The sequence below is a fragment of the Schistocerca americana genome, chromosome 1 (assembly GCF_021461395.2).
Source record: "Schistocerca americana isolate TAMUIC-IGC-003095 chromosome 1, iqSchAmer2.1, whole genome shotgun sequence".
Classification (NCBI taxonomy): Eukaryota; Metazoa; Arthropoda; class Insecta; order Orthoptera; family Acrididae; genus Schistocerca; species Schistocerca americana.
The window spans coordinates 472,753,059-472,766,131 of NC_060119.1; the positions used below are offsets into that span (position 1 = coordinate 472,753,059).

At 39.6% G+C, this 13,073-nt stretch overlaps 1 protein-coding gene across 2 annotated transcripts in view; it reads left to right on the forward strand.

Moving 5' to 3' along the window:
* The window catches only part of LOC124623937 (S-adenosyl-L-methionine-dependent tRNA 4-demethylwyosine synthase TYW1-like), a 91,480-nt gene that overhangs the window by 4,971 nt on the left and 73,436 nt on the right, over positions 1–13,073 (forward strand). For both annotated transcript variants that reach the window (XM_047149075.1, XM_047149076.1), the window contains exon 2: positions 725–1,085. In XM_047149075.1, coding sequence (XP_047005031.1) covers positions 744–1,085 — 342 coding nt within the window. In that variant the 5' untranslated portion in view covers positions 725–743. The remainder of the gene's footprint in view (positions 1–724; positions 1,086–13,073) is intronic.

Genomic DNA, 13,073 nt, shown 5'->3' on the forward strand with positions numbered 1-13,073 from the left:
TGGCAATAAAAATTGTGAGGTCCTCCAAATGAGAACTAAAAACATTCCATTAATTTTTACTTACACGATAAATAATACAATTTGAAAGGTTGTAGTTTCGACTAAATACCTATAGATTACCGTTATGAACAACTCAAATTGAAACCATCACATAGAAAATGTTGTGAAGGCAAGCCAAAGACTATTGTGAGAATTCTTAGAAGGTACAACAAATCAAGTACAGAGACTGCCTATGCTAGTCCATCCTATACTACAGTGTAGTTGCATGGTATGGGATTATTTGATAGTATTGACAGAGATCATCGAAAATGTTCAAAGAAGGGCAGCTCATTTTGTATTGTAAAACAGGGGAGAGAGTATCATGAATATGGTATGTCAGTTGGGGTGCCAATCATTAAAACAGAGATGGTTTTTTTTTTTTTTTTTTACCAGGTTTTACAACAAAATATTTTATTGACTCTCACTTATATAAGGAAAAACTGCAGTGTAATAAAATAAGAGAATTCTGAACTCAGATGGAAAGATTTAGGTGTTAATTTTGCCCACATGCTGTCAGGGAGTGGAAGGTGGAGTAATAGTCTGAAAGTGATTCTATGAAACTTTTGCCAAACACTGAAGTGTATTTGCATAGTAATCATGTGTAGATTAAAAGTTGTGCAGTCTATAAATGTGGCATAATTTAAAAGACTGGCATGTAATTTCTTGTACTTTCCTACTGTTTCAGGTTGTGCTGCGACATTACAATGGCAGTCTTATTTGGGATTCCTCTTGTTGGGTCCTTGTTTTATCCAGTCTTACTTGTACTTATAGTGTTCGTAGCATTTTCATATTTATCACCTAGAAAATACAGTGAAAATGTTTTGGGACCTGAAGATTTGATTACAAAGAACAATGAACTTAATTGTGTTAGAGAAAATCTGGAAGAACAACTGCAGAAACCAGTACCCAAGAAGATAAAGAAAAAAATATGTAGTAAGAAAGGGGGGAAATGTTGTAGTAAGAAGAAACAGAACTCGTGTCAAAATTTTTTGGGGTCAATTGAAAGTGTTATAGTATTTTACGCTACAGTAACTGGAAATTCTAAGGTACGTATGCACTTAATTACTTGGATTAAGGTTGTTTTTGTTCCAATCATTTTCTACAAAGTCTAATTGATTGAAGTGCTGAATTGGCATGTTCAGTAGTAGGTGAAAATGTGCATTGTGTGATTGCAAAATTGGTTTTAATAATTAAATGTAAAAAGTGTGATTTCAACATTCACATGAGAAGGTGGTTTAATTAAAACCTTCGATTACCAAGAAGTAAGTTGTAAAATTAGAAACTGGCTGACATTACAGTTGGAATAATGTTATTTATTATTTTTTCCTCCTGGATTTTCCAATATTAGATATTGTGGTTAAACCTTTTTGTACGCCCTTTCCATCTCAACTTAATTTTCATTGTAATCATAAGTAAGTTTTCACCTTCAGTCAGTTTCCCTATCCATGTGTTTGTTTTCATGTCTCTTGTTATTTCTAAAATATCTCTCTTCTTTGTTCATTTAGCAGCCCTCACTTTATAATGGTTTATCCATTGAAAGTTCATTCCCACTGCCACTAAATAAAAATCCCTATAATACGCACTGATTGTGGATCTTTTTATTTCACACTGTGGACTCTTGGTTCTGACTTCTCTGTTCAGTTCACCATAAGCACTCCAAGCCACTTTTGCTCTGCTATCCATCAAGTTAATTTCCTCAACTGTCCCAACTACATAACATTATCAACTAGTTTTACAACTCTGCTGTTAATTTGTGCTGCTTTCTTTTTGGTATGTCGATCATAAATTATTGGCCTACTTTTAAACTTTCGAGTGTTATTTATAAACTAGTTGTTTAATGATTTAAATACATTCGCTGTAATGATGAGAATAGTTCTGGTAGTTATGAACAAGACGTTCTATTTTTGTTTCGTAATTCCTTTATTCTTGAATTTCTCAGTGTTGTTTTGAAGTGTAATGGAACCTGTAGTATTGATGTTCATACTAATACAGGACAAATAATTACTTTGTTTTGAAGGGTTTTAGTAGTTTTTCAAAGGAAACTACGTATTTCTCAAAATGTGCGGATAACCACTCATTCCTCTCTTGTGTAACTTTGTTCATAATTTCCAGAGGGTCCATTGTGCTAAAACAGCTTCTAAAAATAAGTAGTTCTTCTCTATGCTATTCGTTAAAGATTTTGTACGTTATTGACGATATTTCTAGAATTTTTAATTTTTTTTATTCCCCCGACTGCTCTCTTTTGTTTGTGAAAAAAAAAAAAAATTAAGAATTGTTACAGTTTTTGGGAACTGTAATCTGCTCCAAATATTCCTTAAGTAATATTTAAATTTCTGTCTCTCTTACATTTTAACTAGCTGTAATCACTTCTATTAAAATTTTATTACGGTAGAACTTTGACTTTACGTTCTATGATATTATGTTCTTCACAATTCTGTGCCATAAATTTGTGTCCTCTGTGAAAAACCCATAAGATCAGTGCTAAAAATTTCCCAATTTTACCTGTCTTCCTAGAAGGTTTACCTCAATTCTACGTTCTTACTTGACATCTCTCTTTACTTTGTCCCGTTTTCTTCCTCTTGAGATTTTACGTGGTTGAATGGGTTGTAAGTGGCACAAAACCACAAACAGTTTGCACCGCAGGTGGTGGTGGTGGTGGTGGAGTTGAGGGAATGTTTTTGGCTCTTGCACAGAGGGAAGATATGAGAGAAAATGCTGATGTAATCTATGATTGGTGTTGTCAGCACAACTTCCAATGTTTAGCTTCACTGCATGATTATGATAAAACTACTGCCAGGTTGCGGCAGCAATGAAAAACAGGACAGTTGATGCATAGTGTTCCAGACCAAACCAATACGTGACAAGGGGCCCAGTCGCCACCTTTCTTGTGCCACTTATAACTCAGTCTCATCTTTTTGCAAGTATTTACGATGTATTGCATTCAACAACAGTATTGATTGTCAACCTTTTATATTCAAACACCAAGTCTTGACGAATATGGTCCATAGGAATCCAGGAAATGTCTGCCATTTGCGGCAAGTGAGCTCTTCTTGGCAGGTGACTTGGCGGTGATCAGCACAACCACCACACTACACTAAAGCTGGTTTTACATGAGCAACTTACTGATCAAAATTGACTACTCAAAATGCATGGCCCTTTCGTACTTATGTGTAAATCCGTGACCAACCTTGACGCGAGTGTGTCTGATGTAAATGATCTATAGATTGTGCTGAGCGTGGACTGGAGTTCTAAATTTTTCAGTATGCTATGAGCAGAGACAAGGGACTAGGACAGTGTCTGCTAACATTGGAATTTTTAACCTAGTTACGTCAATCAGTTGTAAAATTTTGGAACACATATTATGTAAGAGTATAATAACTTTTCTGGAGACAAGAAATCTACTCTGTAGGAATCAGCATGAGTTTTGAAAAAGATGATCGTGTGAAACCCAGCTCGCGCTATTCATCCACAAGACTCAGAGGTCCATAGACACGGGTTCCCAGGTAGATGCCATGTTTCTTGACTTCCGCAAGGCGTTTGATACAGTTCCCCACAGTCGTTTAATGAACAAAGTAAGAGCATATGTAATATCAGACCAATTGCGAGTTTGGATTGAAGAGTTCCTAGCTAACAGAACGCAGCATGTCATTCTCAATGGAGAGAAGTCTTCCGAAGTAAGAGTGATTTCAGGTGTGCCGCAGGGGAGTGTCGTAGGACCTTTGCTATTCACAGTATATATAAATGACCTTGTGGATAACATTGGAAGTTCACTGAGGCTTTTTGCAGATGATGCTGTAGTATATCAAGAGGTTGTAACAATGGAAAAGTGTACTGAAATGCAGGAGGATCTGCAACGAATTGACGCATGGTGCAGGGAACGGCAATTGAATCTCAATGTAGACAAGTATAATGTGCTGTGAATACATAGAAAGAAAGATCCTTTATCATTTAGCTACAATATGGCAGGTCAGCAACTGGAAGCAGTTAATTCCATAAATTATCTGGGAGTAGGCATTAGGAGTGATTTAAAATGGAATGATCATATAAAGTTGATTGTCGGTAAAGCAGATGCCAGACTGAGATTCATTGGAAGAATCCTAAGGAAATGCAATCTGAAAACAAAGGAAGTAGGTTACAGTACGCTTGTTCACCCACTGCTTGAATACTGCTCAGCAGTGTGAGATCCATACCAGATAGGGTTGATAGAAGAGATAGATAAGATCCAATGGAGAGCAGCGCGCTTCCTTACAGGATCATTTAGTAATCGCAAAAGCATTATGGAGATAATAGATTAACTCCAGTGGAAGACTCTGCAAGAGAGGCGCTTGGTAGCTCGGTTACGGGCTTTTGTTGAAGTTTCGAGAACATACCTTCACCGAGGAGTCAAGCAGTATATTGCTCCGTCCTAAGTATATCTCGCGAAGAGACCATGAGGATAAAATCAGAGAGATTAGAGCCCACACAGAGGCATACCGACAATTTTTCTTTCCACAAACAATACGAGACTGGAATAAAATGGAGAACCGATAGAGGTACTCAAAGTACCCTCCGCCACACACCGTCAGGTGGCTCGCGGAGTATGGATGGAGATGTACGGTTCACTGCTATTAGAGAAACGGATTTTGAGATTTCATGTTTTCTTAATCTTTGTGTGTTGTTTGCTTTGTTTTTGTGACACACGGAAAAGTTCCACAAGGTGCTGGTGTTCTTGCCCACTAGTGTTTTCCTAATGGAGAGACGAAATATCTGAAAGCAAAAAGTGTTTACATTTTGTAGAGAAAGAACCCGTATTGCGTATAGATAAGAATGTAAATAAATAAATGTGTTTCAATGAAAATTATTTCAACACTGAAAAACACAGAATTACTGGATGAAAAAAATAATTTTCATTTTTATTTGGCACGTGACAAAATGACTAGGTACTAAAGGTAAAGAAAAGATACTTTTTACTGCATTCTACGTACTGTCTGATGTGTTTGCAAGCATATACTTTCTTGATCAAATAAATTTATAACTTCTGAAATGTTTATATGACACATTTCCTGTTCTGTAAGTTCTTAGGCATGTGAAGAATTTACGACATGACCTTTGACAAGATAGTAGCTGCTTTTGTCATTAATAAACTTTGTTGTAACAAATTTTCCTATATTTTTTTACAGTATTTAGATTTTTCAATATAAAGGATAATCCTTCATAACCTCACTTTAATCATACAGATGTCAAACACCACAGCAGACAACTTTCACAGTACCTGCAATTTTGACACTGATGTGTAAATGAAAATGATCACTCAAAACAGGTGAGACTCAGTACGGGAATAATATGCCAGTGTCGCTGCAATACACACACTTATCTCAAGTAGTCAATTGAGACAAGAAAGTTGATCATATAAAAGGGGCTTTTAACACATGTAAAATGAGCCCGCCTGCTGGATACACTAGAGGTCACTGTGCTCGTGCCAACAGGGTATGCCAAACTGCCATTGGCTACAGAAGGAAAACACACTCCCATGCGTTAGATTCCGAAGCCTTTCACTGTACGTCACAGTTTTTGGCTTAGTTCATCAGTTTTTGCTTTGTTTGTGTGGTTGTAGCATGTCGGAAAATAGCTAGATTACCTTGTACCCAGATACTATTTTCAATTTTTTCAAGTTTTTACTTGCTATTACACATGTATGATTTTTAAGAACTGATGAAACTCATTACCACAAATTGTTGTATAAACATATTATTGTACATTTAATTTCTTTCACTGATATAGATTTTATTCAGTGTATTGGAGAGGATTGCAGTTTTTAATCGTATATATCAGTTACATATGTTTTATGTTTTTGCTCATGTTTTGGGGTTTTTTAATGTTTTTATTGATTATGCATTTTCCTCAATTTTGCATTTTTTAAATTTGGACCACACGAACACTTAAAATAGGCGTTTTACTCTATCTTGGCATGTCACCTTTCTTCATACTTCAAAGCAACTTTACACAACTCACCTGGCATTACTTCTGAAGCCTCATTATTTCTCATGAGTAACTTTCTACGTCTGATTTATCTCTTGAACTACCCACACATTTAAAAAAGAGGTGCTTGAAATAATTATGCAATTTATTCGTGTGTTTTAAATTATATGCCACCTCAACTGACCCTGTTCATGGCATTGTTTCCGTCAGACTTTCGCCTACTCTTTAATTGTTCCGAGCCATAGCAAGATGGAGACATGAGTTTTTCACCTCAGTATCAGAGAAATGTGATGTGGAGAATCGAATGACTGTGGCACTGCTCACAGTCGAAATGCACAACTGTGGGATTGTACCATGACAACCTCACAGTATTGCATCAACACCAAAGCCAAAGTCTGAGCCATGAACAATGTTATCAGGTCAGTGACAGCAGAACATGAGGTACTGATCCATGACTGTTAATGAAGTCAGTTACAGCACTTTGTATCTACTGCCGAGTATGCATGCAATGTAAGTTGACAACACAGCGAATGAGTCTGTGTAGATTTCAATAGAATGCTTGAAGCAAACGTGAATGCAGAAATTCTACTGGATCATTGTCATTTCACCACTATCATGTACACTGGAACATTACTCCAGGTGTGGAAAGGATTAGGATGGAAACCAACTTAAGCTACTTGGTGCACAGATTGCAGTTTGTTCGGAGAGACAAAGAACAGATTCTCTTGGGTGCCCATTTGAAGCGCTAGGTGGAAAGACAGAGGACAGAAATGGAGAAACGGACATCCTCTCAAGAGGAGAAGAGCTAGGAGCTCCCTTACACTGTTGCAAACTGTGCAACACTGGAAGAACAATGTGGAGAAGTGGGCTCCTTGGTGAAACAGATGTTCTAAAAGAGTGCGGTGAGATGCAAGATCTGTGCCACCTCCCGCAGTGCTACCGGTTGCATGAACCTTGCACGCTAGATCTTTTTAACATTAATAAGACCATTTAAGTCACAGTTTTCTGGAAAAATCCTGTTTGAGTAGATACAGAAAACAAATATATCAGCCTTTATTGTGGCCTTATGCCATTTAAGATATTCTTTTCTTTTGCTTTCTTCATGTCTGAAACAGCATTAGTGTTTGCATAAGTACTTTTGTTAAAACTGATTTCCACTTCAATTTACATCTGTATAACCATCATTTTTGAAGAAGTTGAGAAAGTTGCTAGCTTTTATATTTTGTATCTCTCTCTTCTTAAATTTTCATAATCCATGTTTCTGTCTTCCAGCCTGTTTCCCTCTTGCTATGCATTTATTTTTACACTACATCTCAAGCATCTGTGATCCCATGCTATCGTGAAGTGCTTTAGGGTTTATGTGCTGACTGATTTACTTAATTTCAGTATTACTTCAATTTGGACTTTTTGAAGCCAATTTTCTATTTAAATTTTTATGAAATATTGTTCTATTCTGCACAGTCTACTAACATATCACCATGAGTGTTTTTTTCTGCAGTTTCCCACTATTGAATCATTCACTATTTTTTGTCATACATTTGCATTTAAATTCTCCAATGTCATCTTTTACCACTTTACATTTTTTCGTATCAGTTGCTGTCCTCTCTCCATAGAAATGTGCCTGAATAGAATGTGAGCATGTTAGTGCATAATGTTGATCAGTAGTGGAGTGTCAGAAACACCACAACCAAATGATTTATTGGAAATCCGTACAAGTAGCTGTGGCCATTGAATGATATCGCACACCCGCTCATTGGCTTCTTAGGGGGAGTGATGGTATCCCTCTGCCTGATGGGTGCATATGATAGGGATGCGCAAGGTAGTCAGGCCGCTGCTAGCAAACTCTGCAGAGTTGCCAACTGTCTCTGCTTTAGCTTTGTCTTGATGTAGGCCAAACCTGCATGCCACCTTTGACAGAGGGGTAGCCTATTCGGGAGGGGTTGTTTTGTATGTCACGTTGTGCCCCACTGATACTGTTGTTGGTGAATGAGGTCCACTTTTGTGGCCTCTACTTTGTCTGTGATGGGCTCTTAAGTCCATTGTTTCTGATGGTGACACAGTGTTGGCACTGGTAGGCTGCGTGGTTCTCTTGCTCCCTTTTCTCCTTCCACGGTAGAGGTGTTGTCTCCTGAAACTGTGAAAGAGCTATAATTCCTGGAAGGAGAAAAAGTGTCAACTCGTGATAAGAGATAATCCACACGTTGTATATCCCCTTCTCCTTTTAGTATGACTTACATCACCTTGCTCAGGTGAAATACCACGCTCCCAGGATACCACTCCTTCGTTTCATACTGTATTTCAGAGTAGGAGACCTTGGCATCCACTTCCAAAACACTTTTTTTTTCTTGCACAGCTACTAATATGGTTGTTCCCCATAGACAAGGTGATGTAAGGGACAAAAGAATCATCATAATATCAAGAATCCTGTGTTGACTTAAAATTGCCCCCAGGGGCTCACGGTTCTTTCACGAGTTCCCCATTCTCTCTTCCCTGACCTCCTTTCCTTCACCCTGTCCTCCCTCCCTATCTTCGCTCCTTCCTCATTGCCCCCTCTTTTTCCCTCTCTGTTCTAATTTATATTGATCTGGCTATCCACCTGGATCCCTGTATTGCTTGCAGTTTTGTTCCTTCTGCATGTTCTTTCATCCTTTTTGGTGTTTAGGTCCCTGCTTGAGGTTTGATCTCCATTTGTAAGTTTTCTGTTTTCAGTGCGAGCCATTTGGGGAAGAACTCCCTCCCTAGTATCTACAGCATGGATTCCTCTCCCTCCTTCCTTCCCTTCTTCCTTGCCCACTATAGCCCCCTCTCCAACCTGCTAGGTCACCAGCACATGTAGCCAGTCAGTGTGGTGGGGATGTAATGTACTCATGTGGCTGAGTCCTGTGACAACTCAGGGATCACACTACTGTCCCCCTCCCAACTCCATACCCCTCCATGCATGCCAAGGAATGGTTGCTTGTCTTCCTGGAGCACCAGGACTCCCAGCAACAGACGCCATACCAGGCGGTCGTTGCTGTGGCTGGGTGGCATCCATGGGGAGAGCCCCTGATTGGAGTGGGTGATGTCAGGACCGGTGCTTGGTGCATGGAGCGTATCAAGCTGCAAAAATCTGGCTGTTCTCAAACAGCTGCTTCTTCAAAAGGTGAAAGATCATTGAATGCTGCTTCATACGACCTGGCAGCCGTCTCTTTTGTGGCTACATCAGGGGAGGAGGGCCAGGCACTACCATAGTGGGATGAAACACGTTCCCTGCGATCTCGTCTGTACTAGGTTGGATGGGTACACATTTACTACCACAAAGCCATTGTTTTTTGTGGAGAATATCGTGGACAAGTGTGGTGAAGGGGAATCTCTTAGTAAGATTCAGTCTGTTTCCCTGTTGATCAAAGCTGTTTCTGCCACCCAGTCTGCAACTATTCATGCATGTGATCATCTTGGCAATGTCCCAGTGTCTGTTACCTCCACCAATCTCTGAATATTGTCCACAGACACAGCCAACTCTTGGTTCCTTATGCGATCGCCGTTTGCCAATTCCCTGATCATCCTGTGTACTCTGTCCTCTTTGTGAATGAGGGATGTCTCCCTCCCCACAACAGCCCAAGGGTGAGATTGCCGGTTGGAATAAATCTCACTTTCCCCCATCAGCATTCCATCTCCACTCACTGGAATGTGCACTGTGTATTTCCTCCCACATCCCCCTTGGATGGTGCCTAGACCACAGATTAGGACTGATGTATTCCAGGGTCCTGAGGTCTCTGTCGCTCCTATAGTTTCCCAGTGTCTTGTACGTGCTATCTTTGCAGAATTATGGAGTGCCCACCATATTCTAACCTGATGGTTCTAAGACAGTAGGTAAGGTGGGACATGCTTCGACGTCTCCTACTGGCTTAAAATGCCATTTATTGCCGGCATCATGTGATTTATTGACATTAGAGCTTCTAGCCATTCACAGAACATTCAATTTTGTTTCTCAGGCTTCCCTCCACAGTGTTTTGATTTGTACTGACTCAGTGAGTAGCTTGCAGGCTATTAACCAATGCTGCTCTCGTGACCCTTTGATCTCTGCTGTCCATGACCTTCTCTCTGCCCTTGACCGTACTGCCTACTCAGTTGTCTTCCTCTGGGTCCCAAGTCATGTGGGCACCCCCACGGAATAAACTGGCTGACCATTTGGCTAGAGAACCAGATAATTAACTCCATTCTGTTTCATGATTTCAGCTGCAGATATGTGGATCTATGTCAAATCTCTCTTTGCCCAAAGATGGAATGACTACTGCAGTTTGGCACTCTTCTTCCACTTCTCTCAGGAGGAGTCCACTGTTTTATTCCATCTATGCATTGGTCATACCAGGCTCGCCCATTGTTTCCGCCTGCATATCGAACCACCCCCACAATGTGGTTGTGGAGCCAGACTAAAAGTGTCTCACATAATGCTGGAATGTTCCCTTTTTTTGCCCATTGTGCTATAGTCTTCCAGATCCCTTAATTTCAATAATAGCAACAATTCACATATTGTTGAACTGGTCCTCAGTTTCCTCCATGAAAGTGGTTTTTATTTCCAGACATAAGGTTTTGCTTTACTCCTGGAGCAGGGGCAGGGTGGTTGGGATTGGGGTCTCTCTTCTAGTCGTCTTGGTCTGGGACTCCCTGACTTCTCCCCCGTGGAAAGACCACTCTTTTTTCCATTTTGAGGTTTGGTCTCACATTTTCTGCATTTTACTGTTTGTGTTTTCACTTCATTGTTTTATTGTTTGACACCTCTGACTGGATCTGTCCACTTTTAATGGACCCCTCTTACTTCTGTGAGTCAGGTCAGAATCGTGGGACTGATGACCTCGCTGTTAGGCCCCATAAGACGGCTGTAATTGGTAAGCTTTCAGAGCCAGTGGCTCCTCCTTCTTTACCCTTCAACCCTTCCGCCTGAAGGAGCAGCCACTGGCTCCGAAAGCTTGCTAATTACAACTGTCTTTTATGTGTGTGTTCTGCTGCCACTTGGTGAGTGGATTTTTTATCTATCCAATTAAATAATATTATGAAAATGATAGTTGCTACTCGCCCTATAGCAGAGATGCTGGATCACAGATAGGCACAACAAAAAGACTGTAAATGCTATGTTCAAAGTTGTCCTCTGTATGTTCAGTGTCGTCTGTGCAAATAGTGCCAGACAGTGCAATGTAGTTCCTGGAGACAGACCTGTGCCTTCTGCTTTTTTTTTTCCAGCAGTGTAAACACTTCATGTTTATATAACAACATGACCATCTATAATGGGTAACGAAACACTTGGAGCACAAAACTTCTCTTTATGTTGCTGATTTCCAATGAAATTTGACTTACTCCTTTGATAGTGTGGACCATCCCCCATTATTATGAAAGCCCATCTTAAAAACCTCGGTTCTTCTGTGGCTGAGAACACACTCTATTTGCTGTGTTTGTTCAAGAATCTGCACAGATAAACTTTCTATCGATGTTGGGTTATTTAAGCTGATAAGGCAATTCTGAAACCCTGAGTCTGGTGTATGAATGATAAGCACGTCAAGGCATTTTAAAGATTTATATAGATGGTAACTTTGAAAATGCTTTTTGACAAATATATGGCTGTGGTACCCCGTGTGAGGAAAATTATGGACAAGCATGTGCCTGACCGCTGAATTGGTGTAGGAAAGATTACAGTCCTGATTTTCATACTTCATACTTGGGAGACCTTGTAGCATGGCTAACCATTCCTTGAGAGATTATCTGTATGATGCCACCACTACAGTTTTATTTTCAAAATATTCAGTGGATTTGTCCTTCACTTCTGCATAACCTAAAATGTATGGGTCTTTATTCTGAAGCAACTGCTGCACCAAACCTTAGGTAAGAGTTACAGGATTGTATAATCAGGGTGTATACGACGTGGGACAACCGGGAGATCCGGGAAAAACCCGGGAATTTTTTCATCCAGGAGAAAACTGGGAAAAACTCGGGAATTGTTTAGAATTCCGGGAATTTTTCATTGTTTTAATTTTCAGTTAAATTTTTGTGACTTTGAGTGGTAAGAACCAATACTCTAACAAAGGATATTACTGTATCCCGCTACTGCAGAATAATATTGCAGCAACAAAACACGAATGAGAGAAAAAAAAACGAAAATAAAATTTAATTTGCAAAGGAAATGCGCCGTACACAACAACAAAACAGTGCTCCTCATACAAGCATCTGCCAACAGCAGAGTGTGTCAAAGGCTTTAGGAAGAATGTGCAAAGCTTTGCAACAACAAATTGCCTCCGATGAGCGTGGCGTGACAACTGTTTAAATTAGATTCGTTTGAGCAGTTGTGGGCGGACTCTTGGGCATGCGCAGTTGAGTCTCGTATGAGTAGTACCTTCTCCCGCTTCTGGTTACAGAAGTGTGGCTGGGCGCCACTACTTAATATTGCCCCATTTCGGAAATTAGTAAATCTGGGACTGATGCACAGAGCAGTCTGAGTTGTGGTGAGGAGGTGGGTCGTCTCCATGTGACCTGTGTTTACGTTTAGTGATTTTAGTTGTTTCCTCTTCGTTTATTGCCCTAACATTAAATGATATCAAAACGGATTTTTGTGGCCGGTAGCTATCAAATGAATTAAAATGTGTTCACGTAATTACGGAAGCCTAAAATGTGTTATTAGTTTCAGATTTTATTTCCACCTTTCTGACAGTCAAACATTAATCGCCTTACAGAACAATGAAGTTATTTTTGCCGGTTTGTTAAAGAGATTTGGCTTTTATTAATCTTTCTGTTGAGGCAGTCAATTTATTTGAAATGAAGTGTTTAATTTCATGCTTTTGGCCAGTTTCAACTGTTCGCTGCATTTCAAGTGCACGTATGGCATTATGCCATAATAAAGAACCAAACATGAGATAATACAGTACTGGTACTCCAAGAAAATTTACATACGAATGTGCATTTTCAGCCAAATTATGCGTTTTAGTATGGTTCACGAAATTTCAACGTTCTTGAAGTATCCTCTGATGTCTTGTTTCTTTTATGATATAATTTAAGATCTTTCAATGTTTTACACGTACGAAGATATGGGCTTCCTGCATCATCGTAGC